Source organism: Hylaeus volcanicus, chromosome 2 (assembly GCF_026283585.1).
Source record: "Hylaeus volcanicus isolate JK05 chromosome 2, UHH_iyHylVolc1.0_haploid, whole genome shotgun sequence".
Lineage (NCBI taxonomy): Eukaryota > Metazoa > Arthropoda > Insecta > Hymenoptera > Colletidae > Hylaeus > Hylaeus volcanicus.
This window is the reverse complement of record NC_071977.1, coordinates 23238406-23254245: the sequence shown is the minus strand read 5'-3', so window position 1 is coordinate 23254245 and position 15840 is coordinate 23238406. Positions and strand designations below refer to the sequence as shown.

At 43.4% G+C, this 15840-nt stretch overlaps 1 protein-coding gene across 2 annotated transcripts in view; it reads right to left on the bottom strand.

Annotated features, from left to right (window-relative positions):
* Positions 1 to 1017, bottom strand: part of LOC128884956 (calpain-C) — a 29568-nt gene extending 28551 nt beyond the window's left edge. For both annotated transcript variants that reach the window (XM_054138682.1, XM_054138681.1), the window contains exon 1: positions 526 to 1017. Coding sequence is in view for 1 of the 2 variants with exons in the window: in XM_054138681.1 (XP_053994656.1) it covers positions 526 to 534 (9 nt within the window). In the remaining variant the exon portion in view is untranslated. The remainder of the gene's footprint in view (positions 1 to 525) is intronic.
* Between the last annotated feature and the right edge of the window lie 14823 nt (positions 1018 to 15840).

The window sequence follows — 15840 nt, the reverse complement described above, 5'->3', positions numbered from 1 at the left end:
TATTCAGCCCGCGCAACGCGTGGATTTATTGGCCGACGGAACGCAAAAGACGGATTTGCTTTGCAAAGAACGACCGTTTCTTCGCGCATCGCATCGGGGGAGTTTGCAGACCAGGAAACGTTCGTACTTAACATTGGCATCGGTTGCTACTAATTGTCAACGTTGAGACAACTACGCCAGACTCGATTGTAATAGAACTCTCGAGTATCTCGTTTCGCGGGTCTTTCGTTTCTTTCACGAGTAGGAAATGGCGTGAACGGTTTCATAAGTATCGCCAACCACTTTCTCCAGGCTCTCCTAACAACCTTTGTTACATTACATCGAAATCGAATGCGAGGTAGCGCCAGAGAACAGATCATAGATACATGTTTATAGGCCTATTTATAAGTATTTTAATTCCAGTATCTATCTATGTCAGCCTAAATTAATATACCGATATAGAAAGTTCTCCTCCAAGTTTTATACTGTTTCTAACTACGTTCGTACTTAAAATGTTACGTGCCCCATATCGAGGTCTTCACTTACGTTAACCATCCGTGGATGATTTTCGGTTCTGTCCAGGCAGAGAAACCTCTTTGCGGAGGTCCTCTTGGAGATCCTCCTCAAGGTCGCGTGGTCCTCTCACTTTATCACTGGTTCCCGTCAGAAGAAAGGATCGGTCCTTGCGCACACACTGATCTTACAGGCATTTGCACTTTCGTCGATCGAACCACTGCGCGGAACCAACAAAAGAGCGTATGAAAAATTGTCGAAAATTGTATCGTATTAGTAGATGTGATTCGAAGTCAATAGAACACGGGTAAAACTCGTGCGAACCGTAACACACGTTCCTACATGTCGCGGCACCGTGAACGGGGAGCAACTTTTGCCAACGAATTGACTATACAAGATACAACCTGCAACCGACCGACCGAATGACTGACTGACTGTGCGCTGACTACCAGCCGTGAACTGCCAGTCGTGGATCCGGACCCGATCACCACCATCCTGGCTGGCCTTCCTCCTCTTTCTCTGGTCGCCGAGTTACTGACGTTCATCCTCTCTCTTTTCCTTCCCCTCCATTCTACGCCGCGAAGCGCTTTGTCCCCCAACCAGCACCCGAACTTTGTTTACGTGCTTTTGAAAGCTTCGTGTCCTCGCTTTGTCCCTACGGGTGCGAATTTCTAATCTGTAGGCATACGTATTTGGTAACGAAGTGTTTGAACGTCCGTAACAGAATAACGGGACGAAATAGGTTAACGTCAGATGATCTTTTCCTTGGACGAGGTAACAATGCTTCGAATATGTAACAAGTAACAAGTACCGTACTATTGACAAAAGATATACGAGTATATGTACGAAACAAACATCAAATAATGTCGAGAAAAAGTTTTGTTCGAAGAAGTTAGAAGAACTATCAATTTTCTGATAGTCCCATAACGCATCATTCTACTCACCACTCTGCCTTGGCATTTTATCTTTATTTCCAGAATCCGTATTCACGTGCCCAGCTGCTACTTGGATGAGCGAAGGCAATGGGCACGATGACTTACTTTATAAAATTTATAATAATAATACGTGTATCGACTAACATTAGTTAGCGAATCGTGCACGACGTATTTTCCACGTATGAGTGCGTATGGCTAGGCTGTGGAATTGCGTCGGTTAAAAAATTGTTGAATAATATCAAACGTTTACTTATTACCAATATTTATTATCGATATAAATTTAATACCAATGTATTTTTACTCGATACAATATCATCAAACATTTATTTTTTACAAATTACCTGTGAAAGTTATTCACGTTATCGTTTTACATGTTCCTTTGCAAGAACAATATTTTCAATAAATATAAATGTACTAAAGTAGCTTCTTACTCGTATCTAATAGATTGAACATGATAAAATAATAAACTTACATAAAATTATAAATGACTACGTCATCCTGATGCATTACATAGAAATATTTATATATTCACGTTACTTGAACGCAATGTCGCTAGCTTTTGTTAGTCGATTTCAGGAACTGGAACGTACCTTTAGAGTATGAATGTTGCGATGGTACCCTCGGGTGTCGGAGGTGTCCCGGGACATCTCCCTAGTTTAGGCCGCGCCCGAGAGCCTTGATTGAGAATCGTGGAGCGTGTGTGTTGGTGTGATTGTTTTTCCATTTTTAAATATAGGGTTTGGTAGGTAGGTAACTTAACTTGTGGTGTGTATGTTAAATCCCAGTAGGTAGGGTCCAGGGCAGATCTCGTCACTTTAGTTTGGGTAGGTCGCGCGCGTACGTGATGGGTCTGCACCTATAGTTGGATTTGAGGAGTCGTTGCGATCACGATGCAAACGGAGCTTCTGTCCGTTTGTTTCGGAATCTGCTCTCGATTCTTCAGGTCTCGACTCTCTGAGTCGTTGCTACGCGGTCGCGGTCGTGATCAGTAGGCTCCTTCGAAACGCTCGTTCCCTCGAGGTTCTAGACGTGTGGTTCACCGGGTAGAACGTCCACGTATTGCACTGAACCTCGAACCTAGCTATAAGTTTCAGATGGGACAATACGTCCGAAGAAAGAACAGGCTGATGCTGAAGAGGCCCTGACAAATTGTCGCAAGAGTGGGCTGCAACAAATGACTCTCCATCTTCGGATTCGAAGATGGGGAGTCATTCTCGTTACTACTTTGTCACTGTACTCGCCTGTAGTTGTAGTAGTAGTAGTATTTTATTTTTCAGCAGGTACCTTTACGTGTACCACACATGACTCCTGTGTCGCTATTGTTGGACAATCGCGGTTTGCATTAGTATTGCGGAATATAAATCGCATTTGCTTTTCAAAGTAGAGATTTTCGCGTTTATTTTCAGAGTAGTGTTGCGAGTAAAGAATGAACCGCGATTGCTGTTGGTGTTGCGTAGAATGAATCGCGTCCGTTTTGAAATAATTGATTAGTATTTTTGTTAGAATCTTTCGCGTTTTCTTCCAGGGTAGTGTTGCGAGTAAAGAATGAACCGCGATTGCTGTTAGTGTTGCGTATAACGAATCGCGTCCGTTTTGAAGTAGTTTTTCATGTTTTGAATTAGTTTATCGTTATACGAAATGTCTAAATCTGACACCTTCTTCAGGGGCAGCTAAAAGAGTTGCGCATGCTGCGATTCACCGCAGCCTGAGATGGTTGCACTGATTTATTCGTATTAGGGTTTCGAATTCTTGAACATGGTGCACGCGATTAGTGTTGCGAATAATGAAGCGCTTTGCACGACTGCGCTCGGGAGCTTTTTCATTGTCCGCTAAGTCTACTTTATAAATTAGTGTTGCGACATTGACGCACCTCGCGATAAGATTTCAAGTTGCTTACGACTAGTATTTTTCGCGTTTTCTTTCAGGGTAGAGTTGCGAATAAAGGACAAAACCGCGATTGCTCTTAGTGTTGCGTATAACGAATCGCGTCCGTTTTGAAATAATTGATTAGTATTTTTGTTTCATGTTTTCAGTTAGTATCGCGTGTAACCAAAATAGGAATATAAAATGTTCAGAAGTGAATCTGAACATGAATTGGCAATTGTGTCAATGTGAAACTTCAGTTTCATCGATTTGGAAAGCTAAATTTTATAGAATTGTATCTGATATTTTTTGCTTTATGTTTCAGGAAACATCGCGGGATCATGAAGGACTTCTGTGTTCACAGAATATGTTCTCTTATTGTCTTGTTGTCTGGTTGTGTTGTTCTCTTGTAGAATTGTGTCTAATATTTTTTGCTTTATATTTCAGGAAACATTGTGGGATCATGAAGGACTACTGTGTTCACAGAATATGTTGTCTTATTGTATTGTTGTTTTGTTGTGTGGTTCTCTTATTATCTTGTCTTGTTGTCTTATTGTGATGTTTTCCTGTTGTCTTGTCTTGTTGTCTAGTTGTCTTGTTGTCTTGATGTCTTGTTGTCTTATTGTCTTATTGAGTTGTTGCCTAGTTGTCTTGTTGTCTTATTGTCTTGTTGTCTTGTTGTCTTGTTGTCTTGTTGTCTTATTGTGTTGTCTTGTTGTCTGTTGTTATTTGTTTCGTTCAGTTGTTTATTGGTTTTGTTTCCTTCCATCCAATTCCACATAGAAGTAGGGTGAGGGGGGGAACTAGTACACTGCTCTCCTTACTTAAAATGTCCTATTCAAGATAATTAATTCATTGCAACGTTAGGCATACATCTTCTGATAATTCTGATCATTTCCTAATTTATATCTTCAAAAAAGTTAGGACAAATAATTTAAGGAGGGCAGTAGGGGAGGTCTCTAAATGCAGCAACCTCCAAGTGGTGAGACCCGGGCAATCGATATTATTTAATATGTATTTAGTAATTGTATTACAAGTAATGCAATTAATAATTACATAATTAGTTGTTGTATTACCAATACTACAATTTGTAATTGCATCTTAACTAATATGAGCTGATAGCTGCTTGGTTGGTTTGAATTCTTGTCGATAAAATCGTTTCACTTTTATACCATTCGGAATCGATAACGTAGGATTTTTTCTTTAGGTACAATCGATAACGTAGAAATTTTCTTGGCAAAAAATGCTAAATTCCATCTGTCGATAAGAAAACATATGTTTTACCATAAAGACATCCAATCGATTACTTACCTTCATGGCGTTACTTCATAGTTTGCGCTACAACTGCCCAGAGGTCGCTACTGTCCAGCTAATTTCACGTCGCGGTTGATTGCTTTAGTTAGCCATGATCTGTGTTATTGATTTAGCATTGTTGGTATTGCAATCAAAGAAGAAGTATATTGGTTTTTGTAGCACATTATTCATTTGAGAATAAGTAATACTCGATTAGTTTTCATTTTTACCGCTACGAGCGCTGTAATCTTATTCCATTCTGAATTGGTAAAGCTGGACGTGACATGAAAATGGTTAGTTGATATGCGACAGAGATGGATGTAATTCTAATTCAGATACAAATTTCAAGCAATGATTATTGCAGTAGGATTTCTTAGAGTAACTGTTCAGTTGAATACATGTTGCAAACAAATCGTAATATAGCGATTGCATTTATCTATTACTCGATACATATTTTGCTCATCAATGTTCAGCCTATCCTACATCTTACTTATACTTGTACACTTAAAACATTCTTGCATTGTTATTTTATTCTTGCATTGCTATTTTATTGGACAAAAAGGGAGAACTTTGTAGTCTGTGGCTTTTGCGGCAGTTTTGGGATCTGAACGACTAACCGCGGTTTATCCTCTCGGATTTCTATCTGGCCCACGCATGTCTGAGGTGTAATTTAATATTACCTGGTGTTGCAAGCGAGGGTTTCATATATTCAACTTCGTTGGACATTATTGTCATCCCTTGCACACAATTGCGGGTTTCGAATTCTCTACATTTTTACGCGGTATCGAGGAAGTATACCAGTATTCTTTCTCCAGCCGACAATGCAATTGCCGTCATCGCCATAAGATGGCACTGCAACCACGATTTCAAAACTTTAATTCGAATAGAAATGAATAATACTTGCAAGGAGTGCGAAAGTTCAGGAATTATGCACGGTCCTATAGGAATAAATTATCAGAACATTTCACTCCTTGTTATATCTATCATCGATGGTGTTACTAAGCGTACTAATTATCAGAAATAAAATTACGCCGAAATATTTGCTAACAGCGATTAAATTGTACTTTCTATTAGAGCCATTTGTCGGTATACCACAGAAGATATGTAAACGAGTCGTAAAATACGAATGTACGATGTACGTTTATAGATACCGATAAAATCGGAGTATAAAATGAAATCTTGAATGATCCGACGTAAAATAAATCTATTTAAATATTCATGGATCTGGTAGAGTGGGAAAGATTCGAGTTGTAACCCGACGCTAGCTCGAGATAACGGTTCGCAGTGTTTTTGGCGAAATTTGAGACGGAGAATTCGACGTGTTTCGAAGGTTTCCACGCGCCGATTACGACCGCTCACCGTCAACCTTTGCGATCGGTCAACACGTTGTCTCTCATTAAGGTGGAGGTTGTGGCAGACAGAAGGAGAAGGACAAAGAGACCCGATACACACACGGCTCGGTTTCTAGTTGTGCCACCCGTGGACTTCCATAGACTTCGCGGCTTCGCGCTCGGATTCGTTGGTAGCCTGTGATGTAAAAACTCGAAAGACTATGACGATCGTCGGCACGATAAGAAGCCGATCGGATGAAAATCCACGGGAGACGATAATCTAACCCGACGTTCGTTATTTCCTGCACTTTCTCCCACGGAACCCCCTATGGTGTGTATCGTAATACACACAATTAATAATCGTTAAATTCCCAGTCGTGCTCAGCGAATGCTGCCGCGAGTTCGAATAAATCATTCTTTCACGGAATTTCGTAGACCCCTCGAAAAATACTGTCAACATCGATTACTTACATCTTCACTCGAGGAGGATCTACTTTCGTCTAGAGGATGATTCAAGAGACTGGAACAAGATTACAAGGAAAAGGGCTCAATATTAGACGCAGGATGCCTGAAGTTGAAAAGATCGAGACTTCGATAAAACGACAAAAGTGAAAGTAAATATAGGATAGGATATATAAACATAGGATATTACGAAAATTATTTCCTTAGAAGAAAAAGAAGTTACACAGTTAGGAAGACAGCATTTACTATTAGGAAGACAGCATTAACGATTAGGACTATCAACTATTAAGGAACATTACAGAAAAATTGAATAAATTAAAACGTTAAAATTAGATGAAGATGTAAAAATAAAACGCGTGGTAGAATGTCGCAGCATCACACGAGAAAAATTAAAAAGACACCCCCAGGCTGTTGTATCGAATAATAATATCGATGGCCTTGCGTAGGAAAAACGCATCAGGTTTGGGAAGGTTGAAGCGGAGGTGTCGTATAAGGGAAACGTTAATGCTTTTACACGAGAAGAGAGTAGCCACTCACGGCGCGCATTATCTTTGACAGTGCCTCTGGCGGTTCTCACCGCGCGATGAAACCGCGACATGAACGAAGGGAGCGGGAGGGACCAGGTTACAGGGAAGACCGTACACACGTATACACTTCGAAAAACAGTTATACCCGCGCACGTACCAACGATCCTTATTTATGTCGTCGCTCCTACGTTTCCTGTAACCGCCGCGCGTTGTCTTCGTCTCCTTCGTCACCCTTTTCTCGCCCTTCCTTCGCCGTCTTTTCTCTTTCGCATTATCGAGCGAGCGGCACCGCGCTTTTACGGTCGGCGTATATCAATGACTGGCCTAAAGGAAGATGGCGAGGAACGGGAGAGCGAGAGAAAGGGGCCAAGAGGCCCGTGACAATGCACGGAATATAAAAACTTGCGTAAAGCTGTCCCACTTATGGGGACCTCGGGGGCCCACCGCTCCGCTGAATGGAGCGCAATAACCTTTTATTTATCGGCGACTTAAACCGCGATTTTTCTCATCGGAATCGAACGCGTTCCGGCGTTGAAAGTCTTTCGGTGAATCCGCGGGGTATGTCACCGGTGATAACGCGAGACTCGATTTCTTGGTTTCCCTTTTACACGTTAATTACAGAATTTGTCACAATTTCTGGATCGCGTATGCATCTGTAACATTAGCATACATTAGTGCACATTTCGTCTATAAGTCTGGGAGTTCTTATGTCCAAGAGAACCTCGGCGTCGTTCAAGATATAAACGCGAAAGTTCTCACAGTCTGGGCATTACCAGACGGAAACCGTGGGCTGCAGACCATTGATTATATTTTCCGTGACATTCCTACCGCGATCGAGGGCCTACTGTTCGAGTCGAGCATTAACACACTATTTCGCCTATGTAATAAATGATCGTTTTACGTGACACGTGGTCGTTAGAATCGGTCTTTTATTAATAATCTCCGTACATTAAGCTCGTTATTAATGTCTATGTCATGTTTATGCAGCATGATTTGTCATGTACATCGTGTATCATCGTATACAAGGGTTTGTTTATATTTGAAACATATTTTCCATTTTCTTCGAATTGGTTCACGTTACCTGGTGACCGAAAGAGTGCTATTTTACGCGCGTATCTCGAATGGCTTCGGTTTGAGTTTGAAGCTGATTCCGGAGTAAAGGGTGGGTGTGGACATTCTGGACGATTTACGAGGTTGCACAACTGCACCCATCGCGAAGGTTCTTCTTTCCAGAAGGCCTGGAGCCTTCTCTGAGCCCCGAATTCCACGGCGACTATTACGAAGAGCATTCAAGTCTCTCCGCGAGCACGTTCGCCATTAGAATTACAAATATACGCACCACACGGCACGCGCCCTGGGCGCTGAACTTCGTCGTGGCATAATGTCAGACATTTCGCGAGAAATTCATCACAGGCCCTCGGGCTGCAAACGCGCCTTTACGATCGTTCTCCAGTTTGAAGCACCGAGTCGTGTGTTTTAGAACAACGGGCACGAAATCGCAAACGCCAGATGGCGAGGCGATCCTTCTGTCGGGGATTGTTATTAAAGGCGGGTTAACCCTACAGGTATCGATAGGAATTCGTACTTCGGAGCCAGGATTCGTATTACAGTAACGTTAGAATCGTGTTAGATGCTTGCTAAGTATTTTTTTTACGCGACGTTGGAATATGAAAAATGGTCATATGGAGCTACGAATAAAGTAGTAAAAAGGTCTTTGTATAGGAGTATAATCTATGGACAAGACACAAAAAATCTATGTCAACAAAAGATAATCCCAACTGCAGTCTTATAGGTAACGCGTTATTCCATCGCAAATAGCAAAGAAAACATTGTGCGCATTACGAACAGGCTATGATCGAGCTGTTCGTTGACACGTAAAAATCGCGTAGCTCAAATAATCGTCGATTCGATAAAGCTGGACACAATAGCGTCCTGTCCCGCATTCGTATTAATCGATGCGCCTTCACTGTTTCGGAACCCTCCCAGGTGTCCATCGTCGCCACCGAACGGGGAGCCATGGAACCGGTACGATTTTTTCACTCTCACGGGTTGGCAGGCATCAGATTCATCGGAGTAGATCGTCGACACGATTTACTCGCGGGATCATCGTGAAATCGTGCAAAGAGAAAAATCGCTATCGTCTATTGTGCGGAACGATAAGACCCCTATTTGCTGTTCCCACGCCCGCAGCGTGTGCGTGCATATACACAGCGATTTTTCGTCGCTCTTTCGTATTATCGTCTCCGTTGTACTTATCGCGAAAGTCGACTCCACGATACGAGGAGCCAGATTGCAAGCACGACGTCACGATTGGTCCTTTCTCGTCCGACTCTTCGCCACCAGTGGTTCTCGTTCACCCTCGATGGAGGTAGGCAGACGATATGCCACGAATAATAACAGTGGAAAGAAGCGATAAATGGATTTTTTTATACATTACCGAGGAATTCGAGTTATTCCAAGCGTACTCGATAAGATCTAAGAGAGGTTTCATGTATTACAGAGGAACTAGAAACTCAAGTATATACTAGTTTACGTTGAAAAAGAGTCTAAAAGATTTTTGATATTTCTTTAGATGTTTCCAAATGTGTCGTAAATGACTCTAATTCGATAGCTGAAAACGTTTTCTACAGTTACAATTTTGTATGTACAGTTCTTAAAAGAAAATAATTCACCGTTTTCGGTCACACGAAGTCTCCTGGTCGCAGAGCGTGAATCGAGGTGGAAACGAAAGGAGAAGCGAGTAAGAAAAACGTCCTCTTCAGGGGCTCGGTTGAACGCGAAACATGCAAATGACCGGCTAGAACAAGAGCGTACTCGAGATACCGTAGCGCGATAATATTTCAATGTACGCTACCAGGACGGGTTTCTCGGTAGGAGCGTAGGGTGTCGCCTCGTGTGAATCAGCCTTGAAGCGGTGACTTTCGAGCCGGTTAGCCCGCTCGAACGATCATCGAGCAAAAGAAACAAACGAATACGACTAAGACTTAATTAGCCAGGCAGGGTCGGTCCAGGGTGCTCCAACGTCGTTACGACAAAATCATTTGTGGCCTCTCGTCGGGATCCCTCGAGCGCGTCCGATTGGTCCCGACGCGACGATTTAATTACCGCGGCGTCTTCCCCTCCGCCGTTCCGCCTTCACACCGGCGCTCAGGCTTCGATAATTAATCGGCCGCTTAATTGATTAATCGATTAATGGTTGGATACGATCGAACCCGTAAGCGGGACCCGCCAGATAAATCGTGTAAGAGCATCGAGCTGTCGCGAATCTCGAACTCTGGTCCCCTCGTTCTTCCACCCTCCTCTTCTTCCTTGCCCACGGCGAAGTCACGACAAGACAGGAACATGAACACGCTGTCCTACGGGGCCGGCAGTAAAGTATCCTCGACGCTGGTTAAATCTTTATTTAATTTTAACGGGTGCCTTCGACCGATCGCGCCGAGCCCCTCCTCGCTTCTGTTCGAACGACGATTATTCCTCTAGCCGATTTTCTTGCTTAACCCTTTACGCTTCGCTCGCACCGCTACGGCGACATACGTTCCGTACATTACAACTCCGCAGGTGCTGCGACGGCGATACTTTGTATCATCAATTACCGATTCGCGTATTCGACGTGAAACCGTGAAAAGAGAGAATAACTGGAAATCCTTGGTTTACTAACCGACGGGCAATTTTTGTCAGCGGAGAGCGGTAGACCCCAACACTCTCGAAGAGAGGAAGCTTCGTGTAATGCGAACGGGGACAGAAGTTTGAAAGACAGTTGTCATCGTAATACTCGTAGAAATAAGCGAAAGATGTATACGAAAAGTTTAAGGAAAAATGGTCGAAATCTAACCCATCGAATTTTAGATCGTGATGCGAAGAGGTTTAGGAAATTTTGTTTTTCGAGTATGGGAATTTTGGAGTTGCTTACGTTAACGAATGTTCGGAGTGCAAAAGGGTTGGAGAGTGTACGGTCGATCTAGGAGGCGTTCTATCAATGTAGCGATTGTAGTGTCTCGTCGTCGAACAAGTTTGTAACGCTGGTAATTGTCAGGTCGTCGATAGGCGTCGTGTGCAGAACACAGACGGTATAGTAATCGACGTTGCTCGCCACCCGTTGAATCCGTACTCGCAGTTGCCGCAGAGTTTCGTGTCCGGAAGTTTGATTACACCGTGGACCGTTTCGATTCTGCACTCGGAATTAGTTTACTACTTGGTTTACACACGTGGAATACGTTACGTTGCTCGTGCTCGGCCCGAGAAACCTTTCTACGCGGCGATTGCGCTTTGAGTAGGTTTGGACCGTCGTTCCTGTAAGTCGGTTCAATTTTCGAAACAGCAGAATTGTGTAGAGCTGCTTCGCTATACCTTACGACCCCGTGATTCGTCAACGTTCGAATGGGTCATCGATAACATGGCAAAAACAAAGGATTACGTGTTGTAATTTTTTATTAAATTGTAATTATTTAAAAAAGTGGGGTCAAGGAATATTAAAAGCTGTAGGATACGTTAGGATGCTTCAAATCATCATCTATAGAATTAAACGTAACGTTAAACAAATTTGTTACGACGAAGAGATAAGGTGATTAATCAGCGATTTTCATGCTGGTACATTTTCGAACAATATTTTTCACCGGATCGCTAGGCATGCGATTTAACTTGTAATGGAGGGCGCCCCTTTTTTTCATCTCAATCTGAATTTCCATCGAGCGTAGGCAACTTTCAGGAATAAGTAAAAATCGGAAAACTCGTCCCAGGCTGAGGCGGAACTCCCCAGCGAGATCGACGCGGGGTCCCTTCGGTGTAACGAAGTAACGCGAGTCGGCGCAATTGTAACGAACATCTGAACTAATCTAATTTACAGGAAGGTTCTGTATACGACAGTGTAACCGCACGGACACACAGAGGTGGTTTTCCTCGGTCTACGTAGAAATTAGTTTCCAAAACAATTCGAAATTGCAAATGGGCCAGGGTTCGGGCGACGATTCATCGTTGAAATCCTGTAATTTGCACGCAGGGTGGATCTATCGGTGGCAACTTTCGCGAAAATAAGACTTTACGATCTGTTCAGGTTAGGAAATTATTTCTGGTGTCCGTCGCAAGACCGCGACAAGGTATTTTCTAAGGTATTTTCCAAGTAAATTATGGACAATACACGAATTCATGCTCAAACCTAAAATCTAAGTTACACGCAATCCTAGACTTATTTTTAGAAATTTTCTTATCCTAAAAATTGGACTAATTGAGATCGCACGAATGTTGCCTGACAGCATTGTTCTCTTAACTGTATTTTTCCTCATCTCTCTTTCACCAAGTGGGTGTATCTCCGTTACTTTCGAGGTATACGTGCTCGGGTTGTTTAGAAGGCGGTGGAGAACGTCGGAATAAATCCAGCGTTTCGTCAGTCAGAGGGTCAACGGAGCCTTTGATCTAGATGAACTCTTCGCGTGATCTCGTCCTGGTTCTTCCTCGAATTCCTAGATTCACGGTCATACTTTCCAGATCGTGTACGTGATCCGAGGACAGCGGCAGATAACCTGCGCTCTCTTTAAATTTCGTTTCCTTTATGTTCGTCTTCTACTGCCCCGAGCGCTCTTTCCGTCATCGCGTTAATTATCAATTAATTAACCTCTTTCTCCCAAGGTCCTCTCTAAGGGTCTTACAACGAGTTGAAGAGTGTCTCGCGTATGTCTTACGATTCGGTAACTCCTACCACGACTTGCATGTGAAAGTTTCGGGCGTGTTCGACCCGTGCCGTCAAATATTAAAGTCCACGAAAAAAAGCTACCGCAGCAAACGTGTTAACACGGTTCTCGAGGGGATAATCCCAGGCGATCCAGTTTGGTAGTCGTCCGTTCCCTCATCTGTACTCCGGGCGTTGTATTAGAGACGGCGATAACTCGCGTCGTAATCAGCGCTCGATCCGGCCTCGTAAAAATATAATTTACCGAAGCAAGAAAAAAAAAAGAGGAGGACGGAAATAGCGGAGGGAAAAAGGCGGTGTATCGTACGCGAGAGAGAAGAGATCTTTATGGGGTCGGAGGAGCGCGATAGATGGCGAATGAACGAAACCATCGCGCGGATGGTGCGCGAACGGAACGAGCCGCGGGAACGATAGATGCGCGAAATTTATTACGACAGTTTAAGAATATAGGTAATTATTTACGTTTATTGTTCGATCTTGATGTTTATGGTTTATGTAAATTATATCCTGCAACGGGTGGCTTATTGTTCCAACGACATATTCCTTTCCTCGTTTCTTTATACCGTCGTATGTCCGATACGGGCAAGGTCGATCGATCAATTCAACGTTGAATATTCAACGCGCCCGCGAGTCTATATTCCCCCTGGGAAAAGATTTCGATTATACGCGGCGTACCTGGCGTTGGGACTTGAAAGGCGCGCGCGGTACTTGTTAGAGTGGGAAACAGTTTTAATAAATATATAAGGAAGGGGGGTCAGGGAGTCGTCCGTTTCGGATTAACAAGGTGTTTCGCGACGAGGTGACCTTAATTTAACTTCGAGCAGTGCTCTTGCTATGATCGCGAGAGTACTCGAACGGTTTAATATAAATTCGGCATACGTTCACTGTGGTTAATTATACTTTATAAAATTGCCATAATCCGACTGCCATTCGTGATCGCAGATAAAGCGATAGACATCAATTTTTAATGTTGTACATTCTACTCGAATAAAAATCACAAGAATAACTTACTTAGTCTCGAGCCTCGAATACTTTCGCAAATCATTGCGCGTGTAGATCCGTAGATTCCAGGGTGTTCTTTTATTAACGACGTTACCGGCACTATTATTATTGTCAATTAATACAGCGTAATGCTAGTGTACGCTTAATATGGCCGGAGAAGCGTGACGACGAACGTTCTGTGTGGTCGGAACTCTGCCATTAAATAATAACCAGCGCTGCGACTGGTGCTCGGTTAGTTTTTTCGGGCAAACTTATGGAACTTGGCAGTTGAATATTGCGTAGCCGAAGGCGGAAAACTTTATTCAAATACTTTATTCAAATACTTTTGTTTTACTCAAACTTGTGTATGCGTTTATAGGCCACAACGAGGTTTTCCCTATGTGTACGTCCACGGTACTCAAGGAGTCAGTAAAGACTCGATCTAAAGCCTACCTTTGCTAAGTTAGTACTATTCGGTTTCTAAAGTAAACTACTTTATAAAAGCCTGTCGACGAGTCCTCTACCAGGCACGAAACGATAACCAAGTTCGCTTCAATTTTCTGTTCTTCTTCCATTTCCCGAGTGGATGATCGGCAATAACGTTTCCAGGATGCGCGGTTTCCGACAGAGGGTATTTACAACAGAACGGTCGTCCGGTTATTTACGGAGGCCCCGACTCGACGACTTCTTAGGCCCGTAGATTTAATCTAACGCCTAGGCGTCTCTCCACGGAGAACGGTCCGTTCGATAATTTACTATGGCGTTCAACGTCCACAAAACTATAATTCAGATTCGTCGACGATATGCTGAGACCGTTCCTTGTGGAATTTCTCGCTTCGAAAGGTGAACGGGAATCGTTATCAGTCCAGGTGACGGTCAGCCACGCGCTGTCTGCGCCGAAAGTACGATCTAGACGCGAAAGATCGCGACAGGGGACGCGGAACTGATCGACGAGCGAAGAAATCGATTCGCTCTCGATACAGGCCCGATGGCTCTGCCGCATACCGCCCGATGAAATATTGGAACGGCGTTTTATATGCATCGTTCCGCGGTAGTTAGCCTCCGTCAGCCTGAACGGCCGTGTTACCACAGGTGCACACACGCAGCCTGCGTAGGCAGCGCTGGTAACGAACAATCAGCGGCGCCCGTTACAACCGTGATTTTATGTTCCAATTTGCAAACGCGACGTTAAAAGCCCTCTCGACGTCGGCAACCTACCAACACCACCACCACCACCGTCGTCGTCGTCGTCGTCGTTGTTGTCGTTGTTGTCCTTCTCTGGCTCCTCTCTCGTCGCGAGAAGAGATTGCAGGCCAGCGAGATGCAACGGGCCTCGTAACGTACATCACGAAAATAATATCGCGATGAATTAACCGTCGGGATTAATGCTAGCGTGGGACGAATATGGAAATTTGAGGCAGGAGCGTTTAACGGAGAAAAGTAGTGCTCGAGGTAGAACGTACCAGGATTAATTAGCTCGCGATGAATTTACTTGGTGAGGGAATTTAGAGTAGCATACAGTCAATAAGTATTCGTACTCTCTATGTCTATTAAAGAAATTTGTCACAATTAAATTATAGGTTAGATGTTTCCAAATAAATGCTTCATTATAAATATGAACACGAGTAAACTTTACACTTGGTATGAATACTTGGAAACATATCAAACCTGTCATTTAACTTAGACAACTTTCTTCTTCGAATACTTATGGGACTGACTGTAGGTGCTAAGGTGATGTGAACAAATAAAATATTTTCTAGAAGATATCTCTATAGCCCAAATTTTTAGGGTAAGGTCTTAGATTCTTTTTCTTTGATAGAGATTTTCCAAAAATCTTCCGGTTTAAGATCGAAAGACTCGGTTGAAGATTAGCGACTGAATTTCACTGTCGAGATCCAGAGGCTCGTATCACAGAGGACAGTTGAGAGAAGCGTCTAAGACAGCGTCCTTACAGACCGGTCCTGTAGGGAGTTTAGGACGAAACGCCACAATCTTGTTAGCCTGATAGTCAACAAATTCAGCTCCTATGGGATGGTAGATAAACCTTCGACGAGCAAATAAATGAAATCTTTTCAGCGAGAACCCAGAATGTTTCTCGCCGCGGCCAGCCGCATGCGTGAGCGACGTTACGCCGTCTGAATGCGTAGCCGGCGTCTTTCCAGGTAATTACGGGGAATAGATTCGGTATCTCGATGTCTCCTGGCCGGCGGAGCCGACGGAGCAATCCCTGGCCGCGAAGGAGTTCGATCGGTCGTTTCTCTCCTAACAAATGT